The 17,539-nt window shown below is 35.8% G+C and overlaps 3 protein-coding genes and 1 long non-coding RNA gene across 16 annotated transcripts in view; 2 read left to right on the forward strand and 2 right to left on the reverse strand.

The window, feature by feature from the left end:
- Nucleotides 1-6,862, forward strand: part of Wdr62 (WD repeat domain 62) — a 36,342-nt gene extending 29,480 nt beyond the window's left edge. For 4 of the 6 annotated variants that reach the window (XM_071720434.1, XM_071720438.1, XM_071720435.1 and 1 more), the window contains 6 exons: nt 1,656-1,801; nt 1,890-2,094; nt 2,180-2,306; nt 2,771-2,961; nt 3,168-3,188; nt 3,855-6,862. In XM_071720434.1, the coding sequence (XP_071576535.1) occupies nt 1,656-1,801; nt 1,890-2,094; nt 2,180-2,306; nt 2,771-2,961; nt 3,168-3,188; nt 3,855-4,237 (1,073 nt within the window). In that variant the 3' untranslated portion in view covers nt 4,238-6,862. Of the gene's footprint in view, nt 1-983; nt 1,119-1,655; nt 1,802-1,889; nt 2,095-2,179; nt 2,307-2,770; nt 2,962-3,167; nt 3,189-3,854 lie in introns of all 6 variants that reach the window. The other 2 variants (XM_071720439.1, XM_071720437.1) reach the window with 2 other exon arrangements.
- Nucleotides 457-3,979, reverse strand: LOC139781604 (uncharacterized). Its single transcript, XR_011720590.1, has 2 exons — nt 3,843-3,979; nt 457-1,109 (listed from the first exon to the last, which is right to left on the reverse strand). It is a non-coding gene; the product is annotated as an uncharacterized lncRNA (long non-coding RNA).
- Nucleotides 6,425-14,363, reverse strand: Glys (glycogen [starch] synthase). 5 transcript variants are annotated; one of them, XM_071720444.1, is made up of 13 exons: nt 13,838-14,119; nt 13,435-13,744; nt 12,398-12,544; nt 12,129-12,313; nt 10,551-10,747; nt 10,276-10,468; nt 9,695-9,957; nt 9,004-9,214; nt 8,743-8,879; nt 8,527-8,659; nt 8,003-8,389; nt 7,725-7,925; nt 6,425-7,647 (listed from the first exon to the last, which is right to left on the reverse strand). In XM_071720444.1, exons 3-13 carry the CDS (start codon nt 12,534-12,536, stop codon nt 7,615-7,617), a joined length of 2,079 nt encoding a protein of 692 aa, XP_071576545.1. In that variant the 5' UTR covers nt 12,537-12,544; nt 13,435-13,744; nt 13,838-14,119; the 3' UTR covers nt 6,425-7,614. The 5 variants fall into 5 exon arrangements, with proteins under 5 accessions (XP_071576545.1, XP_071576544.1, XP_071576543.1 ...); XM_071720443.1 differs by having other exon boundaries at nt 12,398-12,549; XM_071720442.1 differs by having other exon boundaries at nt 12,398-12,558.
- A 465-nt stretch (nt 14,364-14,828) lies between these two features.
- Nucleotides 14,829-16,767, forward strand: LOC139781605 (probable ATP-dependent RNA helicase DHX37). Of its 4 annotated transcripts, none has more exons than XM_071720445.1 (5): nt 14,829-15,234; nt 15,311-15,511; nt 15,575-15,786; nt 15,866-15,963; nt 16,615-16,767. In XM_071720445.1, exons 3-5 carry the CDS (start codon nt 15,584-15,586, stop codon nt 16,692-16,694), a joined length of 381 nt encoding a protein of 126 aa, XP_071576546.1. In that variant the 5' UTR covers nt 14,829-15,234; nt 15,311-15,511; nt 15,575-15,583; the 3' UTR covers nt 16,695-16,767. The 4 variants fall into 4 exon arrangements, 2 of the variants coding, with proteins under 2 accessions (XP_071576546.1, XP_071576547.1); XM_071720446.1 differs by lacking the exon at nt 16,615-16,767 and adding an exon at nt 16,025-16,346 and having other exon boundaries at nt 14,998-15,234; XR_011720592.1 differs by lacking the exon at nt 16,615-16,767 and having other exon boundaries at nt 15,007-15,239; nt 15,866-16,346.
- The last annotated feature ends 772 nt before the right edge of the window (nt 16,768-17,539 follow it).

Below are 17,539 nucleotides of genomic sequence, written 5' to 3' on the forward strand. Positions count from 1 at the left end.
ATATTTAAGATACTTTTTTTTTTAATTCTTTTTACTTGATGGATTACCTTTGTGTCTAGATAGAAAAGTGAAATGTCTCAACGAAATACCATATAGTTAATCGTCCACTTACTTATCGCTTACGTATAATCGCGTTCGATTTTATTTCAAGACGACAGCATTTTACTTTTCAGTTTGAACGCTTTTCAAGTTGTGCGAAGACTCGGTTAATATTTTTAATCATTTCCATTTGCACGGAACGCAACCGCATGTTTTTCTCATTAAGTTACAACATTACCCTTCTTCCCCTTTTGTCGCTATCCTGCTCTCTCTAATGTCTTGATTTAATTATTTACTTTGTGCAAGAAGCTCAAAGTCAAATGACATGATATTAATTATAGAAAATTTGTAAAATCAAGATTACTTTAAACTGGATCTTCTTGCACATAAGGAAATAATTATTAAATATATTCTACATATCGATCAATTTTATTTATTTATTTTACATTGTCATATATTTATTTTTCCATCAATGAAAAAACAGTGGTTCTTATATTGTAAATTTAACTGCTTAAAAATAAAAGGGTAAATATTTACCTTTTACACAGCCAGCCCCAAATACTTTCCATTAACCTAACCTAACCTCTAAGAAGATCAAGATTATTGACCTTTTCCATCGCTCGGTTAGTAAAAAAAAAGTTCTTAATGTAAAAAAGTGAAGAATCTAAATTTCTTTGATCTTTGTATATACCTTTCAACACATTTATTAACTCACAGAACTTTTTTTTATTAACCAAGCGACGGGAAAGATCAATGATCTTGACTTCCTAAGAGGTCAAAGTCAACATCAAGGTCAGCTGGAAAGTCATTTGGAGCTAATTATGTAAAGATAAATATTTATGAAATAAAGGTAAGCTTAATAAAAATAATAAACATTTCTTCAAAGAAAAAAAGCATCATGCAAATAGTAGCGATTAGTGCATGTGTGTGCGCGTTGTCAACAGCTGGCAGTAGTGGGGGGCGAATTTCGTCAAAAGTTATTGACAGCGAAGAGGAAGAGAGTGGCATGAGACGCGCCTGTTCGTTGAGTGATCTTTCCATCAGTCCTCCAAATAGGTTGTTGCATGGCCCTGTACAAGGTATCTCTCATCATTACGTACGGATAATATATTTTCATACGCTTCTATGCTCAATGAATTATATATTCGATGAGTCGTTCTCCAACTAAACTTAAATTTCTATATTAGACATTTTACAATTATACTTGTCTTTCGTAATTTCGTATATTAACTATATTAACCCGTAAGTGCTCGCGTCCCAGATAACATGCATGTTGCATAAGACGTCGTAAAGATATATCTTTCAGGCTACGGTCAACGTGACGCTACAAATGCTTTGGAGCGTTCTTCTTCTCCTTCTTTCTTCATTGAAAGAAAAGAGAAGAGGAATGCTTCGAAGCATTTGTAGCGTCACGTTGACCGTAGCCTCAGACAGCTAAGATATCTTAAGATGTCTTTAAGATATCTTTACGACGTCTTATGCAACATGCATGCTAAATATAAATAAATTAAAATGTGGGTTAAATTGATCCTTACGCAAGCACTCATGGGGTTAAAAGTATGCATAAGCGGCATAAGACATTTCGGTAAATTTCTTTTCCCAACTAGTGACAATAGTTTCAGGAAAGTTAGGAAGTAAAAATGTAAGCGCAACATCAAGATTCGGTGGCGGTGCCAATTCTAGCAGCCAATCCAGATATGTTTCGGGAAAAAGTCACTCGACTCACATAACAAGAAGCAGCAGCGTTGGTGTTTTAAACCAAGTATGTTTTGCGATACGCGCAATAAGAACCCCGAAAATCGTACATGCATAAGTATAATACGTTGAATAAAAATTATTGTAATTTGTAGAGCGACTCGGAATCGGATGCCGGTATAGCGGGAGGAGGTAGAGGGTGGAATGGCCAATCTAGCGCCAACAGTAGGACAAGCGGTCTGATGAGACCGACGATTAGTTCTCAAAATAAAATTAATCATCAAAATAAATCGAGTTCTTCTAGTAACAATGTTTCATCAATCTTGAGAAGACGAGGAATGCAAGGGGCTTTCTCGACTGGTAATTTAAATTCTCATTTCGTATCAGCGAAGGCGTACGAACGCGAATATCAGTGTTTGCCTAAGATATACATTTCTTTCGCCAGTTAATCTAAGTCAAGTGGGAAATCAAGAAGATTCGAGTTCGGAAGATACCTCGTCGAATGGAAATGGAGGAAAACCAGCACTACCGCCAAGACCTAGAAGCATCAGTATCGATCATTCCTCCGCTAGGTAAAAATTCGATGCTTTGATAGCTCTTGGTTATTATTTTTTTCACGAAAACAAAGCTTTATTAGCATTGATTTCCACATACAATGTACCGTTATTTTCATTTGTACTGAAAAAAGGAATGGAGCTTGCTGTACAGGAAAAGAGATGACGTTACAATACTTATAATAGTATAATGCTATAAAACATAACATTAAGATATATCTACATTGCATCGAAGTAATATTATTTTTCCGAGTCAGATGCTGATAAACGCGATCTATAGAGGGGTTAGTTTGGTTACAAGTTTGATTAAAACTTTTTAAATCAATGTGCGAGCAACGATTAAAATTTGCACAATATTCAGTAAATAATATATATTAAGATCAAGATTATCGGAGGATGTATACGTTGAAGTATGCATTTACCTAATCATTATAATAGCGATAGTATAAGCACAAGTATAAAGTAATATCTATTTTAATTAGCTTAAGTTTACCCGGTACAACGGTAAGAAAATCTGGATCGGCAATCATCACAAATGGCCGGAGTGGTGCCGGCGCGATCGGGCAAAATGGAAGTAGGATATCCGCGGCGAATAGAAATCAGTTGGAGCCTAGTCCACATGAGCTACCGGTTAAGGACACCGATCGCGCTATTGATGTAGCTAGTGTCGAACGTGAGTATACCAAAATTAAACACGCAGTAATTATAATCATTTCTCTGTCATCATTCAAAAATTTAAATCTATAAGATAACAAGAACTATAATGCTAAGATGTAATTTTTTTTCAAATTTATATAATTGCAGATATAATCGGTATCCTTTGATTAATTCATCTATATGTTATATAATCGATACCTAATTTTAATTTTATTCTCGCAGTAGGCATGGATAAAACATTAGGTAATTTAAAGATAATTTATTAATACGTTGTTAAAATACGAAAAGTGAATATACTTTACGAGATATTTCATATTTTATATTAAAAATATTATAACAAAATTTTAAATATCTCAGGAAATTCTTAATTAAAGAGGGCTTTATTATATAGTGTTTTGAAAACGTCTCGACGAGATCTTTTCTCAACTTTTATCTCAAGAAAAAAATCAAGTTTCATTTAAAAAATTAGTCTGAAATTTTTTGAAAATGACACGTATGACACGACTCACATTGGAATCATATGTCCCCCCGTCAAATCAAACAACTTTCGTCTAAAGCATTTTTTCCTAGAATCACAAATAAAAAAGTTCTTAGGGGTGATCGATTAAAATGGGACACCCTGTATACATCGGATATTTTGATTTATATAAATATCATGACTTTTTTCGAACTTGGCGCCCAATCATCAGGCTGTTTGACGAACTCGTACAAAAAAGTTCTTTGAATCATTATCTAGAAAAGTTCAAGAGTTTATCATTAAAAGATTACACGGCTTGATAGATACCAATTAGCGTGACCTCGAGATCTTAAAACTAATGTGTGACATGCATGCCTTTTATAAATATATATAATTATTTATTCTATGATTGGATTTATTATAAATATAACATTTCTTACGCATTCTTGCAGTCTCCACACAACTATGCAACACGATCGCGGATGAGCTCACACGCACCGCGGACAACGTCGTGCAATTGTACAAACGTTTGATGATAGACAACGACGACGACCCATCTAGAAGAGCGATCGATCGGGATACGATGCTACGTGGATTAGAGTCGTCTGTTAACGAAACCATGCGTACTTTACGACTGGTCGTTGCCAGCGGTGGTGAGAACGACAACGATGGAAGTAGCGGAAGCGTCGTCACTAATGAAGCGACGGTGAAGTTTCAAGAATTACTCGCGGGTCAGGATCAGGGCAAGGTAGTCAATATGATGCAGCAATATTCCGAACTACTCTTAACTATGATGCAACAGAGGATGGGAGGAACTCAATCAAGTCACACATAAATCCGTCCGTCTGAGAATTGATAAGGAAAATGTGATTGCCATCGTTATTTAATGTACCGATATATTCATGAGATAATACGAAGAATGTACCTCGTGGTCCGTTTTCGAGCAGTGTACCATTGATAATTATGTCTCTTTGATTTTGAGAATTTAAATGTGTTTCACTTTATGAAAATGAAAGGAATATGTTCCCGTACGTAAAAACTGTGTATACATATCGCGTAGCTGCGCAGAAATTCTCTTTTCCTTTTGTCAATTGTAGATCGTATCCGCTTTTGTGATTAATTCTTAAAAATTCGATAAGATAAATTAATGTCAATAGATGTAACATGAGATATATAAATAATCGAAATCTGTTGTCATCGTTTTTTATATTCTACGATGTGAAGTATAAATAATTATCGTCATAAGTACTAATAGATATTGAAATTAGTCTATGCCATCCGCATCTACTCAGATAAATCATGAGACAATTAATAAGGACGAAGTAAAAATATTGTAGGTTGTTTAATCATACAAATGGTCATACTAATTATTTTGTCACGTTGACAACCCTTTAGGCTCACACAAGTATCGGTTAACTTTTAATCTTAGATTAACTTACTCTTCGTCTCTTTCTAAGAGGGACGTTAGAAAGAGACGAAGAGTGAGTTAAGGCCATCGCACGTAACAAAGTTTTAGTCATAATCGTAAGGCCGTAAGAAAATATACCAATCACAGTCGATTATTCTCCTTGAGCTCGAAGAATAATCGAGTGTGATTGGTCTATTTTCTTAAGGCCTTACGATTATGACTAAAACTTTGTTACGTGCGATGGCCTTTAATCTAAGATTAAAAGTTAACCGATACTTGTGTGAAACTGGGGCTTAATCAATGATTAAGTTAATCGGAGTTTGGTCGAAGTGGCCCTAACGATCGCAACCATTTATACTTTGAAGCCATACACCGTAAAATGCCAATTAACTGAAGACTAATAGACTAAGGCCACGTTCCGTAACGCGCATATGCGCGCATTTTCTATAGTAAACGTTACGTATACTATAGATAAATGCGCGCATATGCGCGTTACGGAACGCAGGGTGATAGAATAGTTTCCAAACAAATACACGCACGCGCGCGCATATGATACATTGAACAATATTAACATAATATTAGTGCTCTTATTATGTAACCAAAGGTTATCTATATCAACGGTCTAAAAGAAGGAACACCCTTCTTCCTTCGCTATTATAAGCTTTGCAGAAAGTAATAAAAAAATAAGCAACATAAAGCTTGCCAGTATGAAATAAAAGTCTAACTATGTAGTCACCGCGTAAAGTATCAAATCAGGCTACTTCAAGTCCGAGTCGACGATAGAGATTTGCCAATATTTTAATGAAATTTGATATCTCGAAATATAAACGTAGATATTATTTTATTTAGGATTATTAGTTACTATTGTGACTATAAATTGTATAATTTTAATATAAAAATATCTTAGGCTTTTTAATAATAGACTGCATTGATTGAAAATTACAATTTATCGATACTTGATCGATCATAATAATATTGTCCCATGTATTTCATCACGGAAATTACTATGCTTGTATATTTTTTCACGTAAACATTATTGCTAAGAGAAGCTGCATTGGCATAAAATCATCCATTTTAAATTGTTCTGCTCAATTAAAAGATAATATGTCCCGATGAATTTTTCAGGATTATATCGAATAATCAAAGTAAAAAATACGTATTACTAACAATAAGAATTGTAATACTCTCTTTTTCAATTTTTATGCATATTATGTTTTTTATTTTAATATAATTACAGTTTTTCATAAAATTCTATTTAATGAGTGCCATTTAAAAGTGTGTTAAAGTGATGGTCATTCAATAATACATATTGTGTATTAATTTATCGCTTACATTGTTAATATCCGAGTCGTATATGGATTATCCGAGTCATATTCTCAACATCATTTATAGTAATTGGAAATTGGTTATTGTGAAACTTACCGAATATGTGGATGAGTGACATTTATCAATTATTTTTCTTTCGTGTACGTGTACGAACGCTTCTTTTCTATTCATAATCGAGAAAATGGAAATGTTCAATTAGATCATTTAAATTCTAAATGATACGCTACATGATATAATCGAGACTAAAATAATTAATACTAGAAATTAGAATATTTTGTAATTAGTATCAACATTTTTAACATTATTTATTAGTACAGGCAACGCGTACGCAGATAGATAACATAAATACAATATGGAATCTCATTACATATATGATGATAATTAACTAATGTCACGCGATAAGAAAATCATTCCGAATTATCATTCTTATTGTCGTAATTACTTAAACGTATATATAGCTTCAGGTTATCTAAAAAAATTACAATGACTTTGTACACAGTTGTATTTGTTACGGTAAACTATAATTATTATCAATTATGTAATATGTTATACCGCTTCTGTAATGTGTAAATATTTATTCAAAATTAAATAACATAGTGGATAATTTGGTATTATACAAGTGCCAAATTCGCCGTATATAAACGTGTCGCAAAAAAATGTAACTTAGTCATTTCATTTTGTATATTATGTTAATATTATTAAGTAAAATTTTTGATTATCGTTGAATTGTCTTTCATTTATTGCAGCAATTTGTTATCCACATTTTTTACAATTTTTTCGCAACATGGTACTTTAACGTTATTTCTTGCTACGTGAATGACGTAAATATTGTTGGTAAGGATTTATAACTCAAGATGATTGAAACTTTTATTCAAAAATGCTAATTCTAATAAAAATATAATTATTTCTATATAACAATAATATATTTTGTATAATTACATACTTATGTATATCAAATTCATTGATTGTACGCTCATATTACTAGTATATGCAAACACAACTCACACACACGTAATGCATATATATATATATATATATATACCTATATTATATCTTCTCTTTTTATGTATTAGAATCTCCCATATTAGTATATTAAAATATTTGTTGATCACGCCTTATAATGAGAGTTTGGATCTGCTTAATGGAGTAAATTAAGTTTTATTTGCATTAGTAAACAAACAAAAAAATTGTAAATAATATCACTTATAATGATCACGGTAAGTGTGTCATTACAATTATCGCTGTATATATCTTTACTTCACTTACGAATTATTCTATTTTGTGCTTTGCACGGCAGTGACAGAGATGTTAACAAATAAACGTTCAAAATTTAGAATATTTAAGATTTTTTAAAAACATGTAGATACACATACTTGACGTAGGAATTACAACTAGTATTTTGGCAATGCTACGTTACATGCGCATTCTATAAATTATCTTGAAACTTATCGCGCACGATTACTTCTCGTTCTCTTTATTTACCTTCCATTCGATTGTCGTAATTCCTCTAGCTACGGAATGAGTAAGCACGTGAGCATAAAAAATAACGTACGATATCTCTTTAAATTGAATTTTGAATTAGAATTACCTCTTTTTCTTCATCAACCTCGTCCTCGTCATCCGAACCGTGCACAGAAGCGGCCGGTGTTGTATGCCGTGAAGATGACGGAGATGGCGGTTCACTGATCGGTCTGGGATAATTGAATCGACCAATCCCACCCTCCGCATATTCCGATGCCAGTTCCGGATACACGCTAGTCAACGCTTTTATTCTTGCTTGACGATAATACTGACGGAAAACGAACATACAGAAGAGACACATAAGATATAAGATGAATATAACGAGGTGCGCGTATTTTGTCTTACAATGCCAAGATTTCGCCAATCAAGGAGATCGCTGAGACGCTCCGTACGATTTCTCTGAATGATACGTTGACGACGGCTAAGTCGTGCGAAATCGAACATGTACTGAGCGAGCTGTTGAATGCTCGCTTCCAAACCGATGTAACGTCTGTCGACGATGTAGATACCGTAGCTCATTGGATCCGCTATATGTTCCTGCATAAAGCATCCGAATCCTGATAAGTTAGTGGTGATGCTGGGGATCCCCATGACTGTGCACTCAGCTGGTGTATAGCCCCATGGCTCATAGTACGAAGGGAAAACACCCAAATGGCATCCTCTGACAAATTCTTCATAATCGAGGCCAAATAATGGATTTGTCGAAGATAAAAACTCTGGGTGAAATACCATCTATAAATGATACATATTAGTTATATAAGCACACAGAGTATTGACTACATATTAAATAATTGCTTAATCAATGTTTAATTTAAACTCTATGCGGTGCGTGTCATACGCGTATTTGTAAATGCGTTTTTTTTTTTTACCTTAACACGATCATGGACGGTATTGAAGAGATTACATCTTCTAATGGCATTTAACACTGGATCATTCCAATCGTCGACAACATTGTGCGTCGTAATAGGCGGTAATCCATTCCTTTGCAGTGCGTATAAACATCTATAAAACAAAACAGAAAGTCAGTAAATCAAGACAATTGATTGATAAAAATATATAATGTTATCTTGTTCTTTTGAATAAACCGTTTTATCTTAATAGTATCCTCTTTCTGCAACAAGTCTTGAGCCTCGGGCATACGACCAGAGAGACACAACTCGTACATTCGTTTCCCTATTTTTTGCTGTATATCATTGATAGTGTCTCGTAGAGATTTTGTTACCTGATAACGGTAATTTGACAAAGTATTAATTATTAGTTGTAATAAATCATATAATTATTATAATATTTATTTCTAACGGTAAACTAATATTATATATAACATATTAATATTAATAATGACTCACCGCGTGACCACGAAGAGATTCGACATTAAAATTATTAGTCTTGGCGGGAAAAATGAGGAAAGCAACTACCGTTAGATCAGGCCTGGACGTTTTTAAATAATGATTTAATCTGGCCAAAGCTTCTATGAATATGTCAGCTCCTTTGTTTCCAAATTCATATCGGCCAGCGGTGAAAAAATATAACGTTTTGTCTAAATCAAAATCATAATGTCTGCAAACATATATAAGTTTGAATATTGTACGAGATATATGCGTACACGTGCGCGCGCGCACACACACACGCGCACACACACACAGTAAGTCACAAGAAATAGAAAACTAAATATTTCTGTTAGGTTTTTAAAGATAGAAAAAAATGTCATATAGAAAAATTGAACTATTATCAAAACAGTGTAATTTTTTTTGCCCGCTAGGGCAAAATGCGTGACGGTACAAATCGGTTTCTCTCTCGAAGTTATTTTCAAGATCATTTCGAGATTAGGGTTTTTTTTGAATGGCACTGTGCAGTATCGTTATATCGTCGTTGCGCAGCTTTTTTTACCATATAGCATACCTGTGCGCAACTGTCGTTATGAGCACATAACGACAGCATAACGAGTTTAAGTTTTTCTTTCGTATTTCATTGCGCGTGCGCGAGCGTGTATGTCCTCATTACAATGTCCGTAGAGAAGTACATTTGTTTGATACAAACCCATAAAAGTGACCTCGCACAAACTCGTGTATTTTCTCTTTACTAACAGCGTGTAAATTCTGAAATTCATGCAATGCCGCAAATTTCTTTACATTTAATCCGTTTGGCGTGATAATATCAGGTTTGCGTTTGAGCAAATGTTCGGCTTCAAAGCCAGTGATGTCTGAAACTGTCGTAAATACATGTGCTAGATGTGAAGCTGCACGTTCCATGCAATATCTGTGATATATCTGACGCTTTCCTGCTTCTAGGTCAACATTGAACTGCAAAAAGTATATTAGTATATTATTAATCACATATCTCTCAAGCACGTATTCAACATATTAAATGTACAAACGTGTACAAAATTTCAAACGATATACTATACAATATGGGCGGTTTCATTTCAAAAAATTTCAGTGTCTGAAGGGACTCCAACTCAAAAATTTCAAGTAAAATCCCCCGTGTGTGTGTGTGCGTGCGTGAGTGTGTGCGCGTATATATAAAGTTGATCGTTATAGTATATGTATATAGTCGAGAAATCAAGGTAAAAAAGAGAGAGAAAGGGGGAAAGGAAAGGATGAAGAAAAAACTTTACATGCCTTATTCATATTGTTGTAAAAATCAGTCTTTCCTGCGCAAAGATATCTACCCAGAAGTGTAGCGTGAGTAGTAAATACCGTAGCCACATCCACGTGTCTTGTTCTCAGAGCAATTAAACCAACACCTGCTTGCCATTCGTGACAATGTACAACTACTCGCGGCGGAATGCTCGAATATTCTTCGGCTGCTTTTCTATTATTTCATTGTCGTGAGAAAAATTGACACACGTATAAATTACATAGAGAACGATAAGAAAACTATAATATCAATTTACCTAAATTCTGATATAAATTGACAGACTAAATATCCGAGTATTACAGCGTCATTAGCTTCAATATCGAGATGAGGTATTCCAAGATTGCAGGTACTCCATAATTCTTGTTTATATTCGTCTAGCTTCCAAGCAGCGCTTCCGATGTCGAACAAAATTATTTGAGGATTTCCATCCACCAACCACGTTCCCGTTATTACCTTAATAAAAACATTTTATAACGTAACCAAGAGAGGAAAAAGATATTTTGATTTACAAAATTACCGTTATTATATACTAATATGATAAAAGTAAATAGACACTGAAAAAATGTGCGCGCGCACGCGAAAATTGTGTCAGTTATTTCATATTTGTCTACTCAGAGATAAAATTTTTTTAACAAATTTTAGACCAACACATACGTGCGTGCATACACATAAAGAATGATTTATATTAATTAGATGAATTTTGGAGAAATAAATTTATTTTTCGACCAAAACGTTTCCAATAAAAGTTGTACAGTTTTCAAGGAGAAATAATTTGACGATCTTTTGTGTGGGTTGTTCTCAGTTACACAATTATCAAAGCTGATTTGGTCTTTTTAAATAAAAATCTCTAATTTTTATTGGATCGCTCGATATCAAAATGTCTTTTACAAAACGTCTTGAAATATATTTCACAAATTAGAACCATTTCGCGCATCGCAAAATGCTGCTTTGTGAATTTATTAATCCAACATATTTATTAAGCGTGCAGCGTCTTATGGAATATTTGTACGAGAAAAAAGTTATTCGCCGAGAACGAACATGTCCACGGTGCGATACAGTTATAAATATAACATATAAACGTATCGAGATAGTTTTTTCCAAATAACGAACAAAGCATATCCTTAATAATAACAAATATTTATAATAAACTTTTTTCGATTATATATATTCAAAATGTATTATTAATTTCCAATCGGTATTTTTTGGAACCCCTTCCCGCCGCCCCGCCCACACGTAAGAACCAATCACATTCTATCAGCTACTTAGCGGCTCACCACAAGTGAGCGGTGGCGTTCCTGGATGCCCCTGATCACTCTGTGAGCGGTTGTACCGTATTATTTTCAAATATTTGAATTAAAACATAACAGAAAAAAACTAATTTGGTATGAGTCGGGCAGAATCAAACTGGAGTAATCGCTATAGAAAGAGATCTCTTTAGATATCTCCTCTTTTGATATTTCCTTATCTACACACTAATTGGATAGTTATTTTTGCGTTTTACATTATGTAATACATAATATAATTTCGTTAATTTGTCCTATATTCTTGTATTCTTTTTTCTATAAAAAATTATCTTTAACTTTAGTAGTTTTTTTTTTAGAAACAATGTAAACGTTCTAGATTCTAGGTCTTTTTAAAATAAAAAAAATTCATACAAATATCCATATTTGGATACAGATATCCGGATATATAAATTGAAAATTTTGATAATTACATAAATATATCATAATATTTTCAAACTCTTATTTATAGTTTTCCAAAATAATTGATCTAAAGTTAATAATAATTTTGACAACTAAATGTTAAGTCCATAATTTTTAAAAATAAAATTTACTTTATATCCTTGATCACGTAAAACTTGTACCGCTCGATGCAAAGGGTTATGAGAAGGAAAGTCTGCCTCCTCAACTTCGGTACGTGCCGAATGTTCTTTATACGGGCCAATAAGACAATACTGATCGCCCATTTCTTCAGTCGAGACATAAGCTTTAGATCTTATTACCGTATAAATGCCGCCAACTGAAAAAGAGTTATCAACATAATTATCAGGAATCCATAATAGAGATCTACATGATATACATATAATACTATGTAATATAACACCTTTATTGGCAACTTCCCAAGCAACTTCAAAATTCCACCGATTTTCATGTTGGGCGGAATAGCCACGGTCCATGAATTCAAACAAATCATTAGTGCTGTCCACCCGATAAAATCTTCTGGAGGCACGTTCTCTCGACATTGCGTAAACTGTTCTGAAATCTCTATTCGTTTGATTTCAACAGATTTAATCAAATTGATATCTAGGTAAGTCAAATTAGGTGTAAGTCAAATTTTTTAAGATATTGACTCGTGATGGGAATAGATGTGTAATCTATACGATATATAAATCCCCTCCATATATATCTACATAAAGTTCTCAAGTTTCAATATTCTTCATTCATCAAAGAGACCGTCTAATTATGAAATATATTTATTTGTTCATTTTGTGGACTTGTATAATTATGCTTTAAAGTTTAAAGTAAAAAATAGTACCGTAATAACCGTAATAACTGTAAGAGAAATTCATTCAATGCTGAATTTAAACGTTTTAATTTAATGAGAAAGCATGGGAGACTTTAGTCTCAAAGAGTGCGTTTTATCATCGTAGAAAAAACTCGAACCATACGTATGTCTATTTATCTTCACCTCATCCGGGTCAATAACATTTCCTATCGCGTGACATTGGCATTATCATATCTAATCGGTCTATACGTAGGTATTTTCCTACGGGTCCGCGCACTCGTCTGAAAACGTGGAAGATCGTCGATCGAATCGCGGGCAGTTTGCGGTGTCTATAATCGTTTTTGTACCGAATTGAATAGTACGGCGTGCACGTGTGTGTAACTTGCACTCTGCATTTCTCTAAGAACGCGGCAGATTTCGGATTCCCTGATCTCTCTCCCTTGGCACTTGGCTTCGTTTGTCTCCCAAATCGAGTTACGTGACACGGACCACGATTACGAAGATCTTAGAGCTGCAGATATCGCACTTGGAAGATCAATGCCAAATATCCACAATGTCAATTACCGACCTCACGATAATTAGATCAGAGGACCATCGAAGCAACGTGCTTACAGTTCATACTTTTTCATACTTACCGTAGTTAACAATCTCTCGCGTATGACAGTGGAAAACGGTGGATTCTCGGATTAACCTTGATCGATTAATTACTCTCTTGCTGGACAAATATGATCCCACCGTCAGGTCAGGTTCAAGCGAAAGTCACCACGGACCACGCGCAAGGCCGCGCAAGGTCAACGAGAAACTCGATTTACTCGATGCTCGCACGCGCGTACTTGGAATCGTCACAAAAATAGCCGCCTGGTGAGCGCATATATACCATTCGCTGTCGTCGCTCTTGCAACACGAAACCCCACCAATAAACCACGGGGTGACTCGTGCAAAGCACTGTGAAGATACGTTGAATTAGACCTAGCTGTCTCGCTCAGGGCCGATATCACAGTCTCCGATTAAACTCACTCTGCTCTCTTTCTAACTGACCTCCTAGAAAGAGACGAAGAGTGAGTTTAATCGGAGGATCACGTTAATCGGAGACTGTGATATCGGCCCTCAGTCTCGCTGATCCACGATTACTGATTAGAACGCGAAGATAATTTTGATCACACCATTTACAGCCGAAAATCACGTGACCTATTTATAACGGATGGTGATCATAGCTTATGAGGTTTGTTCGCGTCGCATGTCCCACGTCCCACCTGGTCCCACCATGCTCCTAATCAGGCTGAAATCCCATGGTGCGGAATAGAGAATGCGTTGAGGTGCTCTCTCAATCTCTCACTCTCTCCCTCCCTCCCAGCGCCCCTCTCTCTCTCTCATACACACACCACGCACACACGCACACACTCACTCTCTCGGGGGGCCTCGCGCGTCCTCGCGCCACGGGTGTCGCCTCACATTTGCAACGTGGCGCAAAAAACGCGTCTCAACTGGCGCATCTTTTTAAACAGAACCGATGCCTCGTACATTTACGTGCCAAGATACAAATAATCATTATCGTCTACACGTAATAACAATGCACGATTCCGCCATTATTTACCTCGCGTTCAACCAGCGACCATGATATAAAAAGACAGGTGTAGCATTTCCAAGGACATGCGCAGTCGTCATTTTCTTTGACCAATCAGAAATTTATTATCCGAAATGCAAGAAGGAACATGGGTCCTCCCATGAAATAACTATACTCTATTCCACGAGAGAACATTAAAGGCCGGTATTCATAGTTATTTAAAACCGTCTTAAGCCCGGTGTCCACGATGCAAGAACTGTGTCCAAGTTTCGGTTTAAGCCAATCAACTTGCAGCTCTTACAGAAAAGTAGCAGTTTCATTGGCTTAAACCAAAACTTGGACACAGTTCTTGCATCGTGGACACCGGGCTTTAAGTTCAATCTTAAGATGTCATGAACCAATCACAGAGCCGTATTAGCGTCTTAAGACATTACTTAAAGCCCGCCCTAAGAGCACAGTTGACGGAAAGTCGACGGCAAGTCGACTTTTATAAGTCGACTTCTAGTCGACTTCTAAAAATGGCGGAAAGTCGACTAAAAGTCGACTTCTAAATAGTCGACTTCTAAAAATGGCGGAAAGTCGACTAAAAGTCGACTTCTAAATAGTCGACTTATAAAAAGACGAAAAACAGTCAAGCGGCGCGTGGCGCGTCATGCATCATCAATATGGCGGCGAATCTCGAGGAGGCTGGAGGACCAGATGAGTGGACCAGAGTTTACGCGAGTGCGAGGAATACGTGCCGCGAGACAGGACACGATAAGACGCCAGATAGTTCTTGCAGGTATGGCGGATCAAGTCGCGAGAAAGGTTTTGCCCGACGAGGTAAAAGAGGATCAGGATAAGGCCAAGTGGAAATATGCTTACAGGTTAGGTATGGTGTGTTATTAATTATCATCGATAATTAAGACCTATTGAATGCGACCTCTCCATTCTGTATCATCTTTCAGAACACCAGAAATGAAGGAACCTGTGTTCATGCATTCTTTGTGCGTCTACGGAAAATCAGTCCGGAATAGGTGGTTTATAAAGAGGTGTACGAAACGAATAAGATGTACATGCGAGGTGTCACGGTGATAGAACCCGAATGATTGCCGAAATTCGCCCATGCTATGCCATCTTAGTGAACCATTGGTTGATCCACCGCCAAGGTATTTTTATCACAATTGTTGCTTTATAATGTTTTTCCTACTTATTTATAAAGATATTTATAGATATAATCAATGAACCGGGAAGATCATTTGCCGCGTGTCTGGTACATTCGGAAAGGCCGAATGGGCACTACCATCGATGGATATAGAGCATCCGTGGACGGTGTCAAGTGGTTAGCGTATTTCTTCTTGGAGGGTCAAGTGTGCCCTAAGCTGAAACGATTTGTCCCGTCGCTGCTGACGACACCTGGGAGCATCACCAAGTCATGGGCCAGGTAAATCGTTATTCTATCTCCTTTCGATTTCACGTTGATTCATCGAATAGATTACATCAATTCAATACGATTTTTTCAGGTTGATACCACGCACTCAAGCAATAGTACAAACGCTGCAGTCGCAGGGAGTCGTGTCCAAACACAAACTGCTAGAAATCTGGGGTTCGGATAAAAAATGTGAGATTTTAATTTATAAAATAATATTTAGATATTATCATAGACTTCTATACAATACTAGACCGCTGACAGACATCTCGGCCGTGATGCTTGCCGCCATGTTGATTTTAGTCAAGATATGCTATACTACTATTCTATACAAGTGGTTTTATACAAGATTTCTATACAATAGTCTGGCATATACAGAATGTCCAAAAGAAAGGGTTTAATACTACAGGAGTAGTGGTTCGATTTCGGCATCCAAGTACGCTACACGTCGAAGGCATGACTTACAAACTTATTGATAACATGTACCAATATTTAACACAAAAACATTCGCCTGCTTCGTTATGTACTGTAATAACGAATGCAGATAAACGCACATCATGAGCAACTGAACACCCGATAGTGACTTATTGTTAATTCAATATGGCCGCACTCTTCACTAACACTTGCACCTTGCACTCGCATCAGCTTTTCGGCAGTGCGTCCATAGATGTTAGTGGTCTAGTATAAAAGTCTGTGGATATTATATATTTATAATATATATATATATATATATAAAACAATATTATTATATATTTACAACATTATGATAATAATATGATATATATTTATATAGCTAATTTTGCATATTGTTTCGCGATTAACGCTGGAATGTTTTAATTTTAGTTCTGTTATTGTCAGCTTACCAGAAGTGGCTGCCGGAATCCGCGCACGCAGAAGTGGCACAGATATGGCCGCCTTTGTAATTAAGAATAAAACATTAGGATTGTAATTATACAGTTTTTTAGATAATTAAATTATTTTATATATGAAAAAAAATCGAAATGCATCAGTTTTAGCCCTCCAGCAAGGGGTCGATTGTGTATCTTGAAATAATGAGGTAAAAATTACAAAAGTGAGAAAATTCATTAGCGCATCTACGATTTTATTTATCAAAATCTAATAAAATCTGTTAACTTTTGTTATTTTTACCTCGTTTCAAGATACACAATCGACCTCCAGACGTACGCGGCGGTTTATTTTATCGATTTTAAAAGTTGGCGGGAAGTCGACTTTTCGTCATGACGGGAAGTCGACTTTAAGTCGGTGGTTTTTGCGACATTCGCCGACTTCAAGTCGACTTTTGTCCTTAAAAATGTCGACTTCTCTGCCAAGTCAGTTTCGGTAGAAGTCGACTTCAAGTCGACTTAAAGTCGACTTTTTGCTCTTAGGGCGGTGTCCACGATGCAAGAACTGTGTCCAAGGCCGGTATTCATAGTCTTCAAGATCGTCTAATGACGATCTAAGACGCTAATACGGCTCTGTGATTGGTTCATGACATCTTAAGATAGAACTTAAGACGGTCTTAAATAACTATGAATACCGGCCCAAGTTTCGGTTTAAGCCAATGAAACTGCTACTTTTCTGTAAGAGCTGCAAGTTGATTGGCTTAAACCGAAACTTGGACACAGTTCTTGCATCGTGGACACCGGGCTTAAGACGGTCTTGAAGACTGTGAATACCAGCCTAAAGCCCGGTGTCCACGATGCAAGAACTGTGTCCAAGTTTCGGTTTAAGCCAATGAAACTGCTACTTTTCTGTAAGAGCTGCA

Source organism: Temnothorax nylanderi, unplaced genomic scaffold (assembly GCF_030848795.1).
Source record: "Temnothorax nylanderi isolate EJ_2023f unplaced genomic scaffold, tnyl_v1.0 TNYL_tig0348_pilon, whole genome shotgun sequence".
In the NCBI taxonomy this organism is placed as follows: Eukaryota; Metazoa; Arthropoda; class Insecta; order Hymenoptera; family Formicidae; genus Temnothorax; species Temnothorax nylanderi.